The sequence below is a fragment of the Borostomias antarcticus genome, assembly GCF_949987555.1.
Source record: "Borostomias antarcticus genome assembly, chromosome: 1".
Lineage (NCBI taxonomy): Eukaryota > Metazoa > Chordata > Actinopteri > Stomiiformes > Stomiidae > Borostomias > Borostomias antarcticus.
This window is the reverse complement of record NC_140234.1, coordinates 49,963,940-49,986,653: the sequence shown is the minus strand read 5'-3', so window position 1 is coordinate 49,986,653 and position 22,714 is coordinate 49,963,940. Positions and strand designations below refer to the sequence as shown.

The 22,714-nt window shown below is 42.3% G+C and overlaps 1 protein-coding gene across 1 annotated transcript in view; it reads left to right on the top strand.

Annotated features, from left to right (window-relative positions):
• Window positions 1-22,191, top strand: part of slc36a4 (solute carrier family 36 member 4) — a gene marked incomplete at its 3' end in the record, with an annotated part of 207,266 nt that extends 185,075 nt beyond the window's left edge. Inside the window, exon 12 of the mRNA XM_084436094.1 lies at window positions 21,878-22,191. Coding sequence (XP_084292220.1) covers window positions 21,878-22,191 — 314 coding nt within the window. The remainder of the gene's footprint in view (window positions 1-21,877) is intronic.
• Window positions 22,192-22,714: the final 523 nt, after the last annotated feature.

Here is a 22,714-nt window from a genome sequence, read left to right as displayed (position 1 = left end):
CGTACAATGTCCGTCTGTATAGTTGCTCGCTGGTTTTATACCAGTGCCTTAAACATCCTTTCTGAGCAAGGGACCACATCAGCTGTCAGTGGCCTACTGTTGTCACTAGACACACCTTGCACCATAAATCCGACTTCTCCATTTCCAACATACATTTCCTTCTTTCTCTTCCTCCATCAAGTTCTTCTACTAACATTCTCTTGTACTTTGCAGAACATTTAAAACAAAATGCAGGAAAAATAACGTACAGGAATAAAAGTTACAGTGCAAGTAAAAGTTACAAGTGGGAAGTTTTACAGGAATACATTTGTGCTGAGTCAATTAGGTAAAGTAGACGACTAATTAAAATCATAATTTAATACAGGGTGTGCCAAAACGCCACTGTTGTAAACAGCTGTTATTTGCTCATTTGTGACTTTCTGTTAACTTGAACGAGTCTGGCTATTATCCTCTGACCTCTCTCATTAATAAGTTGTTATCGCTCACAGAACTGCTGTTCAGTGGATGTTTTTTTTGTTCATTATCAAAATCCCAGGAAGGCAGCTGTTTCCGAGATGCTAGAACCACCATGCCTGGCACCAACAATTGATTTGTTTGTTTTATTTGTTTATATTGCATTATATTATAAATTGCAGCCACATAATTCACTGTTTGGAGGAGCATGCTATTTGCATCAAGATCAAGATTCAAGATTCATTTATTTGAATGTATTTGTTATAAAACAATCAGGTGTTATGAAAAGGATAGAATAGAACTTAATTTGCCATGTGTAAGTACGGTTACAGGTACATTGGAATTCTTGTAATCACTAGTCCTTAAAGTATCTTATCAGTGCTAATCAGTTCCTCATTCCTCAGCTACTTAGCTAGACATTTAAACATTCCCAAACTGGCAATTAACAATACTAGTCTAGCAGTCTATCAGTATCATCCTCATCTTCTTATCCCATCCGATCATGGATGACTATGTATGTGTCCATGATGTAGGCAGTGCAATCAAATAAGAATCAGGTATACAGTTGTACATAGTGTCCAGTTGTTCGAGTGTTGTCAGGTGTTGGTTCAAGCCCTCATTTTAATGTGATTGCCTCGTTCCCCTCCAGGGTTGACACATCCTGGACTGTTTTACTCATTTAACAGCCCCTTCACCCTAAACAAATTAGTCAATTTACTTACAATTGAATGAAGGATGTTTTATTCATATTTCACATTTTTCATTTTTTATTATTATTTTTTTGTATAGTGATATAATGGTGTTGGGTCAGTTCTCTAGAGAAGAACAGAGAACAATTTACTGTATAATAGGTCTATTTTGTGGACGACATCAGCATTGCACTTTTGTGGACATTTTTGTGGACCGACTGAGCAACTGACCAACCAACCAATGGAGACTGACCAACCAATCTATAGAGCTGCTGGTCGCAGCTAAAAATGCTAACAGAATCGAGAATTATATAATTGAATCATGATCCCATGAATCATAATTGGAATCGAATTGTGAGATCACTACATATTCCCACTACTACATAATGCCTTCCTCTTTCACCTTGGACTCATGGCACATACCTTGGATATCACGAAACACATTCAGATAGCACTTAATTCAAAGTAAATATTAATGTAAGCTATAATTAGACCAGAACTGTGTTATGTCAGCACTGTTCCCCTACATCTTTCTATGATACACAATACATTGCTACAGTACGTTTGTAAAGGGTTAGCAGTTAGACTTTCAGCTAAGCAAGCATCTCTTTCCATCTCTCTCTGTCCTTCCCTTCTTACTTCTTCCCCCCGATTGTCCATAGTTGTGGACATCCTGCCCAGCTGACTAGCCCATGGCTCTCAATAAGTGAGCAGGGGAGCTTGGCACAGAGGAGAGGTGATTTATGTGTGTCCTGCTGTGGGGACCCTGGATGAGGCTCAGACACAGACGCTAGGGCGGTGACCGGACGCACTATGGGTCCCTCATCTGCCACTTTCTCCACTGGCTGGTATCCTGCTGAACACCTCACTCTGTCTTCCTTTTCTTTTTTCTCTTCTCTCCTATCTCTGCATTCCACACTTTGGTTTCTAGTTGTCTCACTTTTTTAAAATACTTTTTGGGTCACACTTTCTCTTGCTCTTCACTCATCATCTGGTTCATCTTTCTTTATCACCTTTCTACCAACCAGTCTCTCACATTTCATTTCACTGTGCCATCTCTCTATCTCTCTTAGTAGTCAGAGCCAGTGTATCACATCAGGCACATTTCTTGATAACAGCTTCGCAGAGTTAGGTATATTGATTTGATGAAAGGCCATGTTCAAGTGAAGTAGGATCACATGTCTAGAGTGAGATTATGCAGAGATCATGGCCCTTTCCCCCTCCAGTTGCTATCCCCTATGGGTTTTCGCTACCCAAGTCATTTTCTGACACCATTATCTCTGGCTTTACACCACAACTGTGTCAGAAGGGAACTTGTCAGAAACCATTTCACTATCAAGCTACTAGACATGCAAGCTGGGATTTCTATACCTCAGAACACAGACTTGATCTTCTGGAGTGTGAATAAATGAATTGATTTTCTTTCTTTTTTTTACTTGTCACATTGTAGACCTATCTACAGTACGAGCCACAAAAGAAACAAAACATACCGAAACCAGCACTCTGCCCCCAGGAAAGAAAATAAATAAATACTTGGTATGTTCTAGCTTTGTGTCCTGCAGCATATTGTTATTAAACAGTGTGTTCGATCCACAGCAATAAGACTATATGTTTAGTGGTGAAGCAGAATCTTAAGCACGTTAGTGTCTCCCTGTGACTAAATTACCCCCGGTTCTGCAAAGTAATTAGTGGATTAATTTGCTCCACATACCCGGGTATCCACAGGGCTGTAAATAATGAAATAAACCTTAACCCTGCAAGAAAAAGACAATGCAAGATCCGATTAGCTCTGAACCTTGTTACCATCTGAATTAGTGGTATTTCTTTCTTTTTTATCAACAAAAGCAATTTAGCTGCATCTCTTTAGAAGCAAGTAGGGGACAGGGATGATCTTGGAAACGGCTCTATCTCCTTCCCTGCAGGGTCTGCTGCATGCGTTAGCGCTTAGTTTTGAAGACCATCGCTTTAGTGTTGTTTTGCTAGTGCTTTATTTCCCTGCTGACTCTTATGACTGCAGGCTATTTGGGACCAGGATGGTCTCCAGTTTATTCTGAGGGTTGAGTGTAATTTCAGAGGGGTAGATGTGCCAACAAGGAGGTCATGTTTGGCAGGGGCACAGTTCTGGCAAAAGGTAAAGTTGAGTTTATGACATGCTAGGGGAGTAGCTCAGAAATATGCCGATAATGATTATGAGGGGAATGGATTATAGATGTGAAGTAATATAATCTACAGTACATGGTCTTGCTAGGTTTTTTTGTTGATGAATGAAAGAGCAAGACGTCTGGTTAAAGAATGTGTGTGACACATTGCATGCTGCAAGCTGTGATAACAGTCATTTTCAACTGTCCCTGACAGACTGGCCAGTGCAAAAGGTGACCTGTCGGTCATGGGAAATTTGTGATACTGTAGGTTTGACATATTGTCACGTCACTTATCTTCCATGATGGTGTGATCGGACTGGCCCTGTATTTGTATAGCTTTGCATTGTGTATTTAACAGATGGACTGGACCTCTGTTTGCTGGATGACGGATTCTTTATTCTGAATGGAATAGTAAGAAAGAAAAGAATATTGCAGTCGCCATACATCTGACTGGTCACTCTCAGCCCTCCTCAGAGCGCTCTCGGCAGACTCAGCATTTCCATATCACAATCTAACTTTATTTCTAATACATTTCTAAAATGCATCAACACCAAACATATATTTAGACTACATCACATCAATCCAAAACACTTTTCATGAACAGAAAAAGCCCAAAACAGAATAAACACAAAAACAAAATGTCGGCTACAGAAAGAAGCTGCAATGACATACCTGAATGGAATAGTAAGAAAGAAAAGAATATTGCTGTCGCCATACATCTGCCTGGTCACTCTCAGACCTAAAACAAAGGGCGAATGAGCGGGAACAAGAACATCGGCAAGCTAACGTTACTTCGACCTTGCTAGCTAGCATGGTTACTAATGACTCGCTATATTCTAAAAATTACTCCATTCACATACAAAATACAGTAACAGCACTTAGATAGCTCTATAAAAGGTATGTTATGTATTACAGTGTACACAAACACTTTGAGGAACTTTTACATTTTGATTTGCTAAGAGCTGTAACAGATGCTGACCTCTCGTCAGAGCGCTCTTGGCAGACTGAGGAGGTGCACAATGATGACGTCATCAAAGGTTGTAAAATAAAAGTTTTATTAATAAATTAATAAAGCTCCCAAAATTACTCACACATACTTAGATAACACTTTTAAAAAAAATAAAAGGAAATAAACTGAGATTTCTGGTGAAATACATAACAATGGCATCATCAGACACAACCACTCTCACTATTGACACCTCACAAGACACTTGGCACTTATTGTGACTTGGACTCAATGGAGAAACCACATAACTTAACATGAACCTGCACCTATAGTATTGGCCCCAAATGGAAAACATGAATGAGAAAATTGAAAATGGATGGTGGGAAGCAAAGGAAACAAAAGGCACGTACACCATTTCAAAGAGACTGAATAAAACAAAGAATACTGATAAGGTGTCTTAAATTGAAGTTAGAGTAGAAACTTCTTATAAGTATTTTATGGCAGAATTATACTGTGCACTGTTTGTTTTGGAGTTAGTGATGTTCGATCTGTGAAGGTACAGTAGAAGTAAGTTATTTGGCGGAGGTCCAGGGATTTTAGCTTAATGAAATTTGCTAATTTCAACTAATTTCTGGATGGTTTTGATGATATTCATCTGAAGACCTCTGAAGTTTGCTTTGAGAAGTTTCCCTTTTTTGTCTTTCAGCTTTCTTTCATTTTATGAATCAGTATTTTAAAATATTGTCTTAATTTGCCATGTTGCTGCTGCCACGTTCATAACGGCCAGTTTTATTTATTTTCAGTCACCTGGAACTAATAGAGTGTGATGCGCTCCTCACTCTCCATCTCACGGAATTAACAATATCGATCCACCTTCAAAGACGTCTGTGAGCTTTATAAGTGAATAGTCAGTCTCTGTAAAATGTGATAGCTTGGCCTTTTTATGGTGGAGTAGATGGAACATTGTAAAATCTTTATAACCAAATCAATATCCAAGCACACAGATTCTGTTTTACAGTGAAGATTAACCGAAAAATATTTCATTCACTCCCTTACAAGTCACGGCAGCTCCCACTAGACAGAATGTCTGTTGCCAGAAGGGCCTCATCTACCAGTAAGGAATTATGAAATTGAGGCAGGTATCTTGGGCCTGCAGATTAAGCCTAAGTGATGTTAGCATCATGAGGAAATCCCTGTGAATGATAGTTGTACATTTTAATCCTGCAGATTTAAAAGGGATTCAGATATGAATACTTAAAACTTGAAAAGCCTCAAAGTCTGCGTTAGTGTAGACTCTACCCCTCCCCCACACTGTAGAGGAAGGCTTGTGTAAGATGATTCTAATTAATAGGTTTCTGCGTAAGATTACTGTAAATTAGGATTGGGCAATATTACGATAATGCCATGTTTCTGCAAGGCCAGAAAAAGACCGGTCTCTGCAACCTTTTTACCTGTCCTTGATTATGGTGATCTGTATGATGCACTGCATGTGCATGTTAGATACTGCACAGTGCAAATATGCAAATATATGAGGTTTGCCATGAGGTTTGATGGTATGCCATGAGGTTTGCCCAAGTTAATTAAATCACTCAGAAACAACTAAAATGAGAACAAAAACTGAAAACCCTGAAGTCCATGAGATTGAGATTTCTCGGCATAACATGGATAATTATCGGGAGCTCTCAAAGGAAGTCTTGAGCAGCAGAGATAGAGCATTATCAGCTTTGACAACCCTCCCAGCTCTGTCCACCAGCTCTGCTCTGCAAAGAGAAAACACAGACAGACACAGGGAGTGCAGGCAGAGCAGGAGGGCCAGACAAAACATTGAATCCCTTTCTAAACTGGTTACACCAGCCAGCAGTTGTGTTCTCAAATAAATGTTAAGCTTGTTGAATGCGTTATTTAGCTGCCTATCGCCATCCAGACACAACACACATGCCAGTTTATAGCTTCAGATTAATGAGCAAGTTTGGTTTTCCTCTTATTTAACAGAAGAGGAACCGATTTACAAAAGGCTTATTTGGATAAACGATTACCTATTAATCTACATGGTTACTTTATTGTCTGAAAAAAAATCCTAGCAATAAAGTGACATTAAATGAGGAGACCAAAAATTACAACAGTTTTTAGCCTGCTTTAAAGTCCGTTTCTGTGCGACTTTAAAATCTCTGCTGGCTGGTGAGAAATGCATTCTGTGATAGCATGAAGTAGGCTAGTCCCAATGTCCCATTTGTATGCTAGTATGTCCCACTACATGCAAAGTATGTACTTAGTAAGGGCAGCTGTAGTACATACTAATATTAAAAGTAGAAGTCTGCAATTTGTAACACAGCCAGGGGGGGCAGGCAGAGCGCGAAGGCCGTCACCCAAGTCAGTGTGCTTTTTGAATAATGCTAGCCCTGGCTCCATACAGGCTCACTTGTATCTAGTATGTATGCATCCACCTTGTGACTGACAGACTCAAGATCTGTTTATTGCCATGTTTATGGTTCACACATACTAGGAATTTGACTTGGGTTAAAAGCTGCCAGGGTGTTTGTTCTCTCTTTCACAATGGGACAAGAGAAGGTAATCTCATGGCCTGGCAATAAGAATCATAGCAGGTTAGTATGCACCTCTAAACTATTGCCAATTAGCAGAGCAGCAGTTAATGATCTGTGAATCGAAAGTTCTCACGTGGTACCCTCTTCAGATGCCTAGCTTGGTTGATGGTCCTAATAGAATCTGAAATAGAGCAAAAGAGTGTCTCATTTGTGGAAATCTTTTTTTTTTCTACATATCCCAAGAGGTTATGGTACAGGCTAACTGGAGGCTAATTGAGGGAGACCGAGATTAAAACGGAATTAAGCAAGACACAAACAGGTCTGAGAAGATCCATAACCATACACGTTCTCGACATGTGAGCATGTTTAGGTGATTAAGTCCTCTATTTCAGTGGTTCAGGGTAGCTTTTTTTAGCTCAGCTGCCGAACACCATTGGTCGTTCTTTGCGAAGAAGAAAATAAGAAGAAATATAGCGGCAAGCAGCAATGTGGGGGCCAAGCAGCATTAAAGACAACAAGTGAAACACACCATAGCCGCATTCGAATCCCTACCGCAGTTTAGAAAATCAAGCATACGGTTCAGAATAAACGCACTTCCAACTTTGACAGCTTGGTTGCGCTAGAGTTTGAGGTGTCGACATAGACTTGGTGACAGGGGTCACGAGGCTGTCCCCAATGAGTGTGCCTAATGTGGTTATGATATATCAAAACGTTACTGAGATATGACCACACTTCCTGTTTGGCAGCTTGGATGCCAAATTCGATTGGCTGTAGCGAGCCTTCGAGAATTGAAAATCCCTGTAATACTTTTGTGGACATTGGTCTTGTGAATGCGAACAGCCAGTTTCATGTAGATTGGTGAAAATTCCTAGGAGGAGATACATTTTAAGTGTTTTACACAAAAATACAAAATGGCAGGAAATCCAATTGGCAAAAAATGACATCATCGGGTGCAATGAACTCGGCATGAGCCAGGGCTTCCAACGGTACCTCATTTTTAAAAATCGGTAACACAGCTCAAAAGTTGTGTGCCTAAACGCACTTCCAACTTTGACAGGGTGGTGGCGTTTGATGGTTCGTGCTGTCGCGATGACACTTGCTGACAGGGGTCATGGAGTCCCCGATGAGTGTGCCAAATTTGGCTTTAATACATGAACAATTTGCTGAGATATGACCCCATATCCTGTTTGGCGGCTTGGACGCCAAATTTGATTTGCTGTAACGAGCGAACGCAATGGACAATCAAAAATCCCTTTAGATCCCTTTCCTACAGACATTGGTCTAGAGATGACACCCACCGAGTTTCGTGCAGATTGGTGAAGATTCCTAGGAGGAGATACATTTTAAGTGTTTTTCACAAAATCCAATATGGCGGAAACTGATGTTGAACTCCAGGAATCCAACGGTACATTGTTTTTGAAAATCGGGCTGACAGGTCAAAGGTTGCGTGCCTAATCGCACCTCCTTTGACATGTTGGTGGCGCTAGAGAGTGCGAGGTGTGGACATGAGACTTGGTGAGGGAGGTCAGGGCACTGTCCCGACCGAATGAGTGTGCCAATTTTCACAACTTTTTACCATACGGTTCTATGGGCTGCCATAGACTCCCATGGCAGAAGAATACGGAAAGAAAGAAAGAAAGAATAGCTGCAAGCAGCAATGTGGGGGACAAGCAGTTTAGCTGCAAGCAGCCAAGGAATCAGCTAGACTGACGTGGCGACATGAGACGTGTTTGACAAGGGTTAAGGAGGGTCCCGAGAATTTCGAAAGTCACATATGGTTGAACGGGATTCGATCTCTGTACCTGCTGCTTGCAAGGCCAACGCGCTATCCACTGTGCTACGCCGGATGTTGCAAAGGTGAATCGCCCTTGCCCACAAGGCATGTCAGCCTTCGCTGACTCCCTAACCCTAATAGCTGAATCCCAATGTGAGTGTGCAAACCACCCTTCCGCCCCCTCACACTTGAGAGTCTGAGTCCTGAGCACTTAATTAATGTCAGCTGGAAGGGTCGCTTCCTCTCGGTTGAGTGAGAGGGGGGGTGTCGTCATTTAAATTGGCACACAGCGAAAAGTATACATAGCAGAGCGTAACTATTTACTTCTATAGAATCCAGACAATCACACAAACATTTTGAGGTATAATATGTCCTTCTGTCTTCAAAAGTGTAGGAGAGGTGACAAGTTAGACACACAACATTGAATCAGTCATTTTCTGCTTCAAGTTAAGTGTGGCTCCATTGGTTTCAATGGGGGGGGGGGGGGGGTCATCATTCAAACTGTCACACGGCAAAACATTATACATCGGAGAGCTTAGATTTTTGGATTTTACAAATCCCAAGAGTCGTGAATGTTTTTAGATATATGTAATCATATGTGTATAAGCTGTGCAAATTGGAAGAGGGGTGGCAGTTTAGAAAATGTGACATTTTTCTCTCCCCACTCTAAAATCTGTGAAATTGTGCAGAACACCAAAAGTGTAACTTGCATTCTGCAATCAAGAGAATGAAAAAATAATGAAACCATGGTATGTTTTTAACTCGGCTTGACGCAAGGAATCCAATGATCCCTGAATCAAAATCAAACATATGGTTCAAAAGTTACAAGCATAAACGTGACTCCAATTTTGACACGTTGGTGGTGCTAGAGTGCTCAACTTGTCAACATGTGACTTGGTGACAGAGGTCACGGGAGGGTCCCTAACCAGTCTGCTAAATGTGCTTTTGATACATTAAAGCATTTCTGCCTCAACTTCCTGTTTGGCGGCTTTGTCGCCAAATTCAAATGGCTGTCACAAGCGAACGCATTGGAATATCAACAATTCAAATCATCTGTTGGGTGGGAGTTTTCAGGGAGGGACTTTTAGGGTGGGTAAGATGACAATGTGGGGGGGAGGGTTGGTTTGGTTGGGGGTATAGGGCTGTGGTTTGGGGAGGGTGGGGGGTGATGGGATTTAAATGTGCGGCTTTTCTTTTTGACAACCTTTTTATATTCCTCTTTTGTATTCCTGCACGGAAATTAATAAAGAGAGTTATAAAAAATTGGTGACAAAAACAAAAATTGGTGGCGCTAGAGTGTTGGAGCTGAGGACATGGGACTGTCCCGAATCAGTGTGCCAAATCTCATAACTTTCTACCATACGGTTCTATGGGCTGCCATAGACTCCAATGGCAGAAGAATAATAAAGAATAATATGAAGAAAAGGTAGAAACATAATGGTGGCCTATGCAGCTTCGCTGCTCGGCCCCCAAAAACGAAAAAAAAAAAAAAGAAAAGGTAGAAGAACAATGGAGGCCTTCGCAGCTTCGCTGCTTGGCCCCCAATTAGAAAGGGTGCTCAGAGAGCACAGGGCTCCGCCCATTAATGCATTTTGTTGGTTTAATCGAGTTTAAATGATTAAACTCACTCCTCAGTCGGGGGGGGGGGGGGGGGCATACCCCCTTCTTAATGCGTCCCCCCTTCTTAATGCGTCCCCCCCAATATTTAAATCAAACCTTCACCATTGGTAGCACTCCCAAATAATAGGCAAGCTCCCTGTCAGCACTCACAATCAAAATCAGCTGCCACTGCCAGAATGAGAAGCAATAGTTGGGGAACATGCCTTGAGGGTGAGCTCCCCCACAAAAGATCATGGCAACGGATGAAGTGCCTCTGTCAGCACTTGTCAAACAAGAAAGGGAAATAATTGAGCATGAAACTGCAGAAAATTAATTTTCAGGATCTGTTCATCCCTTCCCATTCTGTGCTCTGCATTACTGAACAGTTGGTTGAAAAAAAAAAAAGTTGGAAATATGAATGAATTTTCTTAATGAATATGAATATATGAAATGGTTTTAGTTTTTAACTTTATATGTGCACAGTATTTTACTCCTGGAGCTCTAAATGCTGTATGAAAAGTAGAAGAACCCCTGAGTACTTTCTTTCAATTCTAGAAATCCAAGAAACTACACAATGACTCTCCTGGAAAAGATGCAATGGGCACCAGTTTGTTTTTTTGGTTATACGATTTAGCTTTAAGATTTATGCTCATTCAAAATGCACTTCCCATGACACAGTTGCCCACCCCCCCACCTCCATTATTTCCCCCCAGAAGCTGAGATTTGGGTATCGAAATGGTCGTCTTTGGTGAAAGGTGAAATGCAGTGTACCAACGGATTGGCGGTCTATGGGCAATTATTCTCCATGCTTATGATGACAGTAATTGACTCCAAACTTCTCAAAAGCAGATAGCTAGCTTCTGTTGGCCGAGAGGAATCCAGTGATGTCCACCTCTTGACATTTGGTTGATTTTGCAACAGCTGTTCATGATAATGCCCGTGTTCATAGTCCTGTCTGTTTTACATCCTTTGAGTTTAAAAGAACATCATTTGAGTTTAAAAGGGCACATTTTAGGCTACAGCTGAGGGCACCACCGCCAAGGTAAAGGTTGAATAATTTTTAAGGGCATCAACAGCCTCCATGGCAGCTATGAATTAATTCCGGCCCTGTCCAATGCTACTGAGTCCCATACACCTACAGTAGTTGTAAAGTTCTTCAAACCTCTCTTTGACCCCCCCCCCCCCCCCCCCTTCTTAGAGCAATTTGCATCTAAATAATTTTTTGGCACTCTCCGTTGTCACTGAATGGAATTTTCATGGTGTTTTGGGAGAGAGAGAGAGAGAGAGAGAGAAAGAGGATTTTAACCAGCTGGCACTTAGTTAAGAATCTCTTTCGTGGAACAGTATGTGGACTCCCTCATTAGGTAGCACTTAATTAAAGCTAATTTTCTCTGTTGTAAGAATAATCACTGACTGTTTCCATTAAATCAGCATTAGTATGTTTTGGTTTTGGATTGATGCATTTGTATGTAGTTATATTCCTAGTGTTGTACTTTGGCTAATTTTGTAACATTTCATTAGATGTAGCTATTGAAGCGCTTTTGTGTTGATGCGGCTGATGAGGTTTTCTTAGTATTCATAAAGTAAGCTTGTCTGCAGCTCCTGTGGAGATAATTTGGAAAATGTGTTCTTTTTTGTTATCATCAATGGATTCTCTCTGCCTGAAGAATATTGCTGTATATATGTATATTTGTGTATATATATATATATATATATATATATATATATATATATATATATATATATATATATATATATATATATATATATATATATATACAAAATGTATTGTGAAGCAGTCTAAAGGATATGAAGGGTCTGGATTTTGGACCTGAGCTGACCAGACCAATTGTTTTGTGTCGTGACGGACAAAGGACAAAAAAGGAATATCTCTTGATGAAATGAATTACTTTTCAAAAAAATAAAAATGTGTTAATGCTTTCTTTTAAAAGCCAATTAAAGAATTGTCCCCGTCTGCTTGCAACTACAGTATCATGGAATCAAAAAAAGGAAAGGACATTACGTCACTGTGTGTTTCAGTGCACCTGTAATCAGATTGCTGACAACAATAGGACGGAGGGAGAGAGAGAGAGGGAGAAGGACAAAGAAGGGCAGAGGGAGCAGCTGTTGATGGAGTGGTCCTCTCAGAGCTCAGGCAGAGATTAAGCCCAGCTTTTGTGAAAAGCTCACTAACATCCTTTACATTCCTAAGCTAACCCTCCTCTCCAATTGATTCATTCTCAACACTGCCGCGTTGACTTGGACACTTCCTCTCATCTTTTGTCCAGGTTGACCTAAGCTTTTAAATAATTTAAAACAAGTGGGTACACACACCAACACACACAGGTGTACTCACTCACAGGTGTGCACACACAAACATACATGCAAGACCTTGGCATTATCCACTGCATTCCAAGTGTAGGCTAGGCTTGACAGTTACAGATGAAGTAAACTCTGTTTTTTACCTGACACTGCAGACAAACAAGTAAACTCTGTTTTATACCTGACCCTGAGGAGTATACTGTATGTACCAGCAAACATTACGCTTGTTTTCTTTAACTAGGCTTTTGTGTTACCATAGAGAGAGTGGCCATTCATCAGAAGTCTTTTTGGTTTCGCAGGTTTCGTTTTCCCCCTTATTATTCACATTTGAGCCAACCCAGCAAATCCTTAATTAAGTTTGAGTGAGCATGAGCCTCACTCTGTCTCTATTTTTCTTTCTCTCTCTCTCTCTCTCTCTCTCACTCTCTCTTTCTCACTCTCCATCCCTATCTCTCGCTACCTCTCCCATCGCTGTGATTGGGTTTACATTGCTCTCATCCTCCTCCTCTCCCTGGGCCAGTTGTGGTGTTTGCACTGTGGGGCAGTCGTTTCCAAGACAGATGAAGGGAGAAGATTCCTCCTTGAAGGATTCCAGATAATCCCATTTACGGAATGGGAGGAATTTGCATTAAAAGCAGCGTCTGATGTGTGACTAATCAGGGCAGCATCAAACAGCGCATGCAGGACTGACTGGCCCCGGGGCTGGCCTCGCCTCGTCTCCTGTTATGTAAGTGTACCCCCGGCTAGAGGCCAGCAGTGGGCTGCTTGCTTACACCATAAAGACTGCTATCAAAAACAGAAGAAAGCACTCGGAACAGACAGTCAACTGTATCATTTTGTGTATCAATTATTTGCTCACCTGCGATAGGGCTAGCCTGCTGATCATAAATGTTAAATGTTGGCAGGCTGGGCGGCATTCAAAACAAAGTGGGAAGCATTGCTAATTTAAAGTTCAGTAGCCTACATAAGTTGCGTTGCCGGTAAAAACTAAAAATGAAGCGCAAATACCTAAGCGGTGCTCAGAAACAGATCGCTAACTCTGTCCGTCCCTGAGGAAGACGGACAGGAGCACTTGGATTTGTCCCCGGGCGTGGCTCATGCTGTTGTCTGCTCCCGGCTGCCCTTGGGGGAAGGATTAAGAGATGGGTTAAGCGTAGAGCGCATTTCATTGGCAACCCTAAAAAATGTACTGTATGTGTTTGTGTTCCAGTGTGTCGCCCATTGCACATGTGTGTTGGGGTGTGCTGTGGTCTTCTACTGTAGGCATCAACAAGCTGTCGTTAGAGAGCGCTCAGCGTCTTTACTTTAAAAAAATCCTGTTTCCATCTTTTTATTAAGTTTTCAAAGTTTAGGGTTTAACGTTTGTGTTTTTGGGGGGGGGTTCTAATTGTTTCAAAGAGAGACGCAATGATGGACACAAGAAATGATGTTTCGTCCTGAGGAAACATCAGGAATTAATTAAGCATGCTAATGACTTTGTGGATGAAAGGAATGTATTTAGCTTAGTACCTTTTTTTGCAATTTGGGATGGGATCATCCTAGCCAGATGTTGTTCACAGAGGTAAAGATATAGAGTTGTGGAGAGAAATACCTGTCATTCTTCCTTCCGGACAAATCTGCTCTTTTGTCCTGCTTTCTTATCATTCTCTGCCTGAGGGCTTAAAGGCTCGGCTCATACGCCAAGTTGACATGAATCGCTTTTTTCACCACACTTTGGAAAATCCTGATGAATTCACCCCAGGTGTTAGATCGGGATTATCAACACGGCGGCATAATATTTTGCTCAATCGACACACAAAAGTGTTAACACATTTGCTTTCTGTGTTTTTCCTGGTGCAGCTTAAAGGACAATGCTCGTTTTTGGACCTTATTTACGGCATATTATAAGACGTTTCACTCACCGAGATAACTTTGGTGTAATTCTGAGGCCTGTAGAAGAAATTTAAAATCCAGCGCGAGCCAATTATATCCATGTAATGGCGGCGGACGGAGCACTGAGAATGCAGCTTCTAAAAAATCTATTTTCTGCCGCCAATCTGTCTTTATGAATCGCTAGTTGTGCTTACATAGAGCGAGGGCTTGTTGTGGTTTTTCATACGCCTCTGTAATATGATCTTCAGAAACTAAGGGGGCCCCCACACCTCACAACCATGCAGCGCTACTCGTTCAATTATTGATTTGAATATTTTTATCCAGATCTATTTATGTGAATTATCTCTCTATTTATATATCTCTCTATGTATCTATTTATAAGATGCATCTCTCTCTCACTCTCCCTCTCATGCCCTCTCCCATTTCTTCTCTATACTGTGTACTGTGTGCTCGCCTTTTCGAAACTGCTTTTCCTCCTACATTTTTTGCTTTATTTGCTGTTTCTCTACCTCTATCATCCTCTCTTATATCTTGCTCTCTTCCTCTATAGCACTCTCCCACTCTCGCTCCCTCTCCCTCTCTCTCTCGCTCTCTCTTTGCCATCTTCCTGCACCCGCTGTCTTTCTCATCTTGACAAGGCAGCTTAATTCTCTGAGGCATTAGCAAGGAGTCATTGCTTGGGAAAACAATGGCACATTGTAAGGTGCTTCCTCTGTCACCTCCTGTACATAGTGGCATTATCAGGGAGGGAGGGACAAGGGAACAACCAAAAATACCCTAATCTGTTGTCTGAAGCATGACATGTCAGACTGGGACAGCTTTTAATCAAATCAATAAATAATCAGTGTCTAGATGACAGGCTAGTGCCAGGAGTACAGTACACAGACTTGACAAGGCATGGCTTTCAGAAGTAGGTTACTGTAGAGTACGTACCATGTTTTTAAGGGCACAGACCAAAGAGACTACAACCAGTGCAGTTGGCCTAACTTTTTAAACGTGAGCTTGCGCCGTGCCACCAATGCCATTGTGTATGGAACCAGGTGATGCATTACTAAACAGTTGTGCCTACTTGTTTGTCAAAAACATAATGAATACTAAGTGCTTAAATTGCAAACCATTACGATATCCTAGACTACATCAGGAACAGGGACTTTGCACTATAACACCTAAGAGGTCAAGACAACACCCCACTGTAGTCCTAACAGACCTGGACTATGCAGATGACAACAGCCTGCTCTCTTACCACATGGAGCAGGAACAGGAGCTCCTGTGCAGAGTGGAGACAGAGTGAACCATGTTTGGCCTTCGGCTACAGTTAATGCCAAGAAAACCAAGGTCATCATCTACAACATCCTCCTGGACCATCCACCTCTGACAACAACAGGAGGCACGGCTCTGAGAGAAATCAATGACTTCAAATACCTGGACTCATGGGTCAACTCATCCGAGCAAGACCTTAAAGTGAGGAAGGCGCTTGCATGGAAGGCCCTAAAAGGCATGGCCTCCACCAACAAATCAAGCTCAGCCTCTTCTATGCGACGGTAGAGTCTTTTCTCCTACTGTACTGTATATGGCTGTGAATGCTGGACTCTGAAGCCCACCCTGCAGAAGTCCCTAGATGGGTGCTACACCAGAATGTTGCGTGCAATAATTAACACCAACAAGAACAAGCATGTTACCAACAAGAACAAGCTTGTTACCAACAAGAACAAGCTTGTTACCAACAAGCATCTGTATGGGGGTTCACCAAGAGTGAGTGAGAAAATAGCAGCCTGGAGAATGAGGCTGGCTGGTCGCTGCCAGAGACAGGAGCTTCCAGCCAACAAACTGGTGCTGTGGGAGCCAACACACATGCATCAATCTCGAGGGTGTCCCACACTAACGCACGTGGACATACTTAAGAAAGACGCAGGGGTGGAAAGTACTGGCGAGCTATCCTAATGTATGGAGGATCAGGATAACTGGATGCGCCGATGGAGGGCTCTCCATCGTTAGAGTATGTAAATGTAAAACAGTTTTTGTTGGGCTGGCAGGTTTCAGGGAGGTTAGTTTGTGTGTGAGAAGGTTTTTCATGTCAGAGGGCTGAAAAAGTAACCAAGAACTGTCAGCAAACTACTCATGACAGAATTTAAGCAAAGGAATTAAGGAGGAAAAGTGGATTGACCGCACAACAGAGAATTGAAGTGAGAGAGAAGTATCAGAGAAGGTAGGCTGTAATGAATGTGGGAGATGTAAAGAATGAGAGAATGATTGGGGATCTCGAAGGGAAAAAATAGATGACTGAAATGGGAGGGCGGAGTGATAGGATAGAGGGACCGGGCGTGAATGCGCAATGAGATAGAAGAGAAGTTAAAGGTGGGAGAGATTAGGAAAAGAAGAGTCTCTAAAGAGAAATGGGAAAAAAAATAGAAGCTTGACATGAGACAGACTAATTGGACAAAGTCAGATTCTGGAGTTGACTCCGAAAATGCAGTAAAAGTGTGATAGTGGTTGTGAAAATGCTGGCAATATATTTAATGGGGAGTCCAGGGATGAAGTTTGGCATTGCATGGCATAGACGTTAAAGAGATCTGTCAGCAAAGAAAATATCAGACTTAAGAGGCATTTGTGAATTAATGTTCTTCATCGGAGTTGATCTTTGTTTGGTACATGCTTGATATTTGATAGTGTGTCACAATCAGGCGATCAGTTATATGAGGAATGGGGTTGTTCTTAAGTAGAGACATCCTCTGTTCAAGTACAGTAACAGCCATTTTTTCTAAAGCAGAAGCTAGAAGGACAAGAGTCAAAGTCAGTTTTATTGACTTCTAAAAGGAAATGCTTGTTTCTTTGAAAACTGACATTGTACCATGAAGTCCAGCATTACTGTAGCATTTATTATTTCTGCCTCTTTTTTCGCATGGTCCTAGCATGGTCAGGACCAGATACATTTTATCCTGTAATTATGCCTGGAGCCCAGCAGGAGACAGACTTAATGTCCATATAAGTGTCAGTAGGTCAATACCACAGCTTTCTGCACTAAGCAAAGACTGATATGTGATGAAACTACAGCTGGATTCAAATAACAGAATGTTTTTTTTATTTTTTTTTATTGAGAGTTTGAAGTTTGCTGTTCTTTGTGTCAGGACACCCCGGTCTTGCACCATATGTGGGAACCCTGCAAAACGTGGGACTCTCTTAATGCAAATGCAGCTAGCATCACTGATTCCTTGCGACTTATCAGAGCACCCCATGGCACTATATTTCATGGCCACCACTTGCCAAATTCCTATACAGTAGTTACTGGAAGAATTCCAACACAATGCTTTCTCACTTTCATCTCTGTTCTGAATAAGTGTCTCGTATAGATACAGTATTTCTGTCAGTTGTAACATTATTACATTTGTGTGCAAACATTCAATGATAGGTGATTTCCCCCCCCCCCCCCCCCCCCCCCAACACACTCAATCTGATTCAAATAGAATCCTGCATTAAATCTGGTTCATTGAGCACTTGAAGAAAATCTATTGGTAAAAGATGAGAGATGTTGGGGACATAAACCAGAGCAATCATCCAGGAACTTTTATGTTGCGGGTGTGGTTACTGCCCCTTCCACCCACCTTGTTTTCACCCAAAAGGGGGTGGGGGTCTGCATGAATGTATTTCCCCATTTACTGCTATTGATGTCACAGTGCCCTGGTCTATAGACTCATCAGTTGATTGAACCTAGCAGGGTGTCACCAGGGAGGGTATGTTTGAGGTGTGTCTGTAGTGGAGAGCCCAGTGCAACCTCCAGGGTTCTCCCTCTCTGTAACACTATCTCTCATGTCTTCAGCCCAACATAGCCCAGGCCCACATGTGGGTCTACACCATCTTGGTTTTATATGGAACTCAGCTCAATGTCGCTCATTAATGGGATCAGTAGTGCATTAGAAAGGTCTTCCTTGAAAGGTGGGCTGTGGGCTAGGAGTCCAGCCGCTAGCAGATGTCAGGTGCTCCATAAAGTGTTTGTTAAGCACAAATGTGCAGTCATGGCTAATATCATGTTATGCCTCAATCAGTGTAAGGGATCATCACACACAACCACACACACACTAACATTCTCTATGTATGTACGCATTCAATGTGTGCACACACATTCATTCTCTGTAGCAGATTATTCAGACTCTAGTGCAATGCCTGGAGATTCACCTTAGGTGAGACATCACGTAATTGATAGCACGTTTGTTTTGAGCATGTTTGTTTTTAGGTTGCTTTTATTTTGCTATGGCTCAAATTATTTCCTTTGAAGGCAATGAAATGACTGATGCAATGACACGCACACTCTGAAATGGTGGGAAAAGAGCATTTATACTTAAAAAATTCAACCTTATTTTTGAGTAAAAAGGCTTTTGTGAAGCTAAACTAAATCCATTCCCTTTCATAATGTATCGCTTTTTTGCATTTGAAAAGACAGCTACTGTACTTTTTGCATTTGAAAAGACAGTGTCAGCTACTAGCTACACTCACACTCCAAAGTGAGTGTGAGTGGATCTGACTAACAACTATTTTCTTAAGTCACTTAGAAGTCACATAGAAGCGGTAACTACTGATTCATCTCTCATTCATGCTGTTCTTGTGTCAAGTTTCATAGCTAATGCCATTTGATGAACTTGCAATTATGTGATAAACCTACAGCACTTTATACTCCACCCTTTAGCTCTGTGGGTGTTGGTTGGAATTGATTTTGCTTTTCAGATTCTATTCAGAGGAGATGATGAAATAGTTGTTCTGGAATGTAGTGTATTGGACCCAGAGTAGAACTCTGCAGCAGACAGGTAGCATCTCATCTACCCACTAGCAGATTCTGTTCATGCATTTTTTTGTTGTCTTTGTTTTGTCTGAGAGTGACTTGTTTATGTTCATGACCATGTTTACTGTCATGTGCATGCACGTGGCATCCACAGTAACATGAGCTCTGCTCCTGCTGTGTGGATTGGAGATCAAACACTGTTTACAAATCTCCAGGTGCACTGTTGCATAGAAATGCAAATTGGTTGGTTGGTTAAAAGGATTGCTGGTCACCGTGGATTTCCCGACTATTCACAATAAGCAGGTAGTCTACACTAGAGATGGGCCGATCGATCGGTGGCCAATTCAAAAGCCGCCTTTTGACTAAAATTAGCCCAATCTGCGACCGGCCGATCTGGCTTTAACTGGCCGGTTTCTGTGAGCCGATTCTATAGTTCTACAGTGGATTTGATGAAGACAAAATACAAGAGCCATGGTGAAGTGTATTTCCTGGAGGGAGTGATACAGTCCTGAAGTAACCGTTCGCGCCGCACGTTGAGCGGAGAGCAAAACGACAGCAGCAGCGCAGTTTTAGAGGTAATTTCGGACCACTCCAGACCATAAGCTATTGGCATATTGGCCAGTTATTTTTCTGCACATAGAATAGCCTACAGAAAAAAACTATTATAGTCTACAACTACAGTAGCCTAATAGCCTACATTTGATTGTTGTTATATGCTATCATTGAAGAATAATAGGTAGCCTGCTGTTCTAAAGCCCAGTTCAGTCCAAAGATTCACAACAATAGGCAATAATAATTCTAATCCTATTCTATTCTCGCTTATGTCGTTATGCGCGTCATGCTATTCCTTATAATGTTGACACTGTGCGTTGCAATAGACTAGACTTTGGTTACTGTTGTTTCCTTATGCTGTGCGTTATTGCTGGTATTCGCAAATAGAGGGGCGGCATAATTGTGTTTCGCCTAGAGCGGCAGAAATGCACGCGCTGGGCCTGCCCCTCGTTTGTCTCAGGGAGAGACGCAGGAGCACAGGTGTGTTGATTACTAACGAGCCACCAGTGCGCCGCTGCGCTCTCAGCGCGCGTGCCAAGGTGGAAGGACGCGCAGCGAGCCGGGCGATGACGCTCCTAGACGGGGAAGCACCTCAGGGTGGCCGAACCACAACAAGATGCACATGAAAACCTGCTGGTTTGAACACACAACTAACGAAGATATATATTTTTATATTTTCATTAAACAGTTTAAGTGAGTAAAATGAGGCACTAACAGTCCTATACACAGTCATACAGTCAACAGTCTTAACAGTCCTATACACAGTCATACAGTCAACAGTCTTAACAGTCCTATACACAGTCATACATTCAACAGTCTTAACAGTCCTATACACAGTCATACAGTCAAGTGTTAAAAGTCCTATACACAGTCATACAGTCAACAGTATTAAGAGTCCTATACACAGTCATAGTCATATTCAGTTACTTTCATCTGTACTATCCTGGGATTGCAGAATTTTAAATAAAAAAGCAAGAAAATGCAAAGTGAGTGCTGTCAATTAATTACAATTTTTGAAAATCGGTATCGGCCAAAATCGGTATAGATGAGTCTGCCCCCCCCAAAAAATGGGAAATCGGTATGGCCAAAAAAGCCAATCGGCCCATTTCTAGTCTCCACTGACCACAGGTAGATTAAGGTGAGTGTTAACACTACTACTATCAGCCCTCTAGTTTACCATGGTATAAAATAGATTCATAAAACCAAATTGGAAGTGGTTAAGAGTGGATGGATGTAGACGAACACTGTGTAAGTACATTCATTGCGTTGTTACTAGCCCACAGATGATTAGATGATTAACAAAATACACTTGCACAAGCTAAACTGCAGTACAAAACGGTCACTTGCAATCTAGAAAGTAGGAGGAGGCAAATGCTCATTTGGACAACAAGGGCATACGCAACTTCAACAAGTGTCATCACGGCGCCAGAAAAGGGGCGATAATCATCATGTTTACATCACTGTCGATCAGAGCTGGAGCTGAGAAATACTCATGCCTATTGCAGAGAAGGCAGACACGGAACTGAATGCAGAGTGTACCCTTTCACACTGAAGACAAAACCCAGAAGTTAGTGGGTGTTGCCGAGTTTTTGGGGCAGTGTAAAAAGGATATTAGTGTCCCTTATAAACCCCCCACTCTAACCCCTCCTCCATCTACATCTACCCCCCCCCCCCCCCTTTCCCTCTCTCTCTTTCTGCAAACGCACACCTCCCCAGCCAGGCCCTAGTCAAACAGGAATAACGGCCAGCATGCCATAACCCGAACCAATTTTTACAGTTACACCCCCCTGTTTCACTGGCTCCTGGAAAAGGTGAAATGAAAAGGCCAGCCATAAAAGTGAGGGTTTCCATATTAAAGGCCGAGAGGCTCATATCGACGGCCGCTTTCAAGTTCAGTCCCCATTCATTGTCGGCAATCAAGAGCGAGTTTTCAGGCACTGGGCAATGTTAAGGTTGCAAAGGGTTTGTGGGATTTCTTTGATGAAGTACCCATGGGTTTATCACGTGGGGAGTACTATATGTGTCTGCCTTGCTAAATGCCACTAGGTGCCTTGGGATGGTGGATGATTGATTTGCATGTCTCTAGACATCTGTTACCGTGCTTGGATGAATAATCTCCTCCCCTCTCTCCATTTCCCACGCCCTTTCTTGCTTTTTTTACCTTTTACCTCTTTGTCTGTACCCCCCCCCCCTTCTCTCCCCCTCCCTCCTCCAGTCTCCTGGGCGGTACTGATCCCGAGGCTGGACCTGGTCATCTCCCTGGTTGGGGCCGTGAGCAGCAGTGCCCTGGCCCTCGTCTTCCCTCCTCTGGTAGAGCTCATCACCTTCTCTGACCGGCCGGTGCAGTACACCATGCTGGTGAAGGACCTGCTCATCGCCGTGGTGGGCTTCGTCGGCTTCCTGGCGGGAACCTATGTCACCCTCGCCGAGATCATCAACCCGGAGGTTGTTGTCAAAGAAGCCCATAATCAGACTGTCGACCCTTTTTTGACCTCTGACCCTCTCAGTGTGAACTGGACCACACTGTGACCTCCCCCTCCACCACAGACGGGAAACCTGTATGGCCTCTGTTCTCTGGGGCTGCTGCTATAGCTTCATGGCTTTAGAGGGTCATGACCCCAGAGGCTTGAACATGCATACAGTGTATTCCAATGAGCCATTTTGTCATAGGACCAAATATATAGCATACATAGCATTATAGCATACAGATAGTAAAACTATACATGCTGAAACAGCATACAACACCTCAACCAGTAGTATAATACTTCAGTGGGCGCAGACGTACAGTAGGAACGACGTGAGTGACATGACATAACCGTTGGAAATCATGATTTTGCCGTCCGAGGCAAAAGAGAAATAAGAGGTGAGGTTTACACATCCCAGACAGCTTCATCCATGCATTGCAACCGCCATACCCATCAGTGCTGGGGAGCTCTCCTAATCTCCCCTAGGCTAGTGTGACATTTCCAAAGCCTTCAATCTATCTGAGGGAAAATCAAATCAAATACACACAACCATGCATGCATTTTCCCCCTCCCGAATCTATAACCTC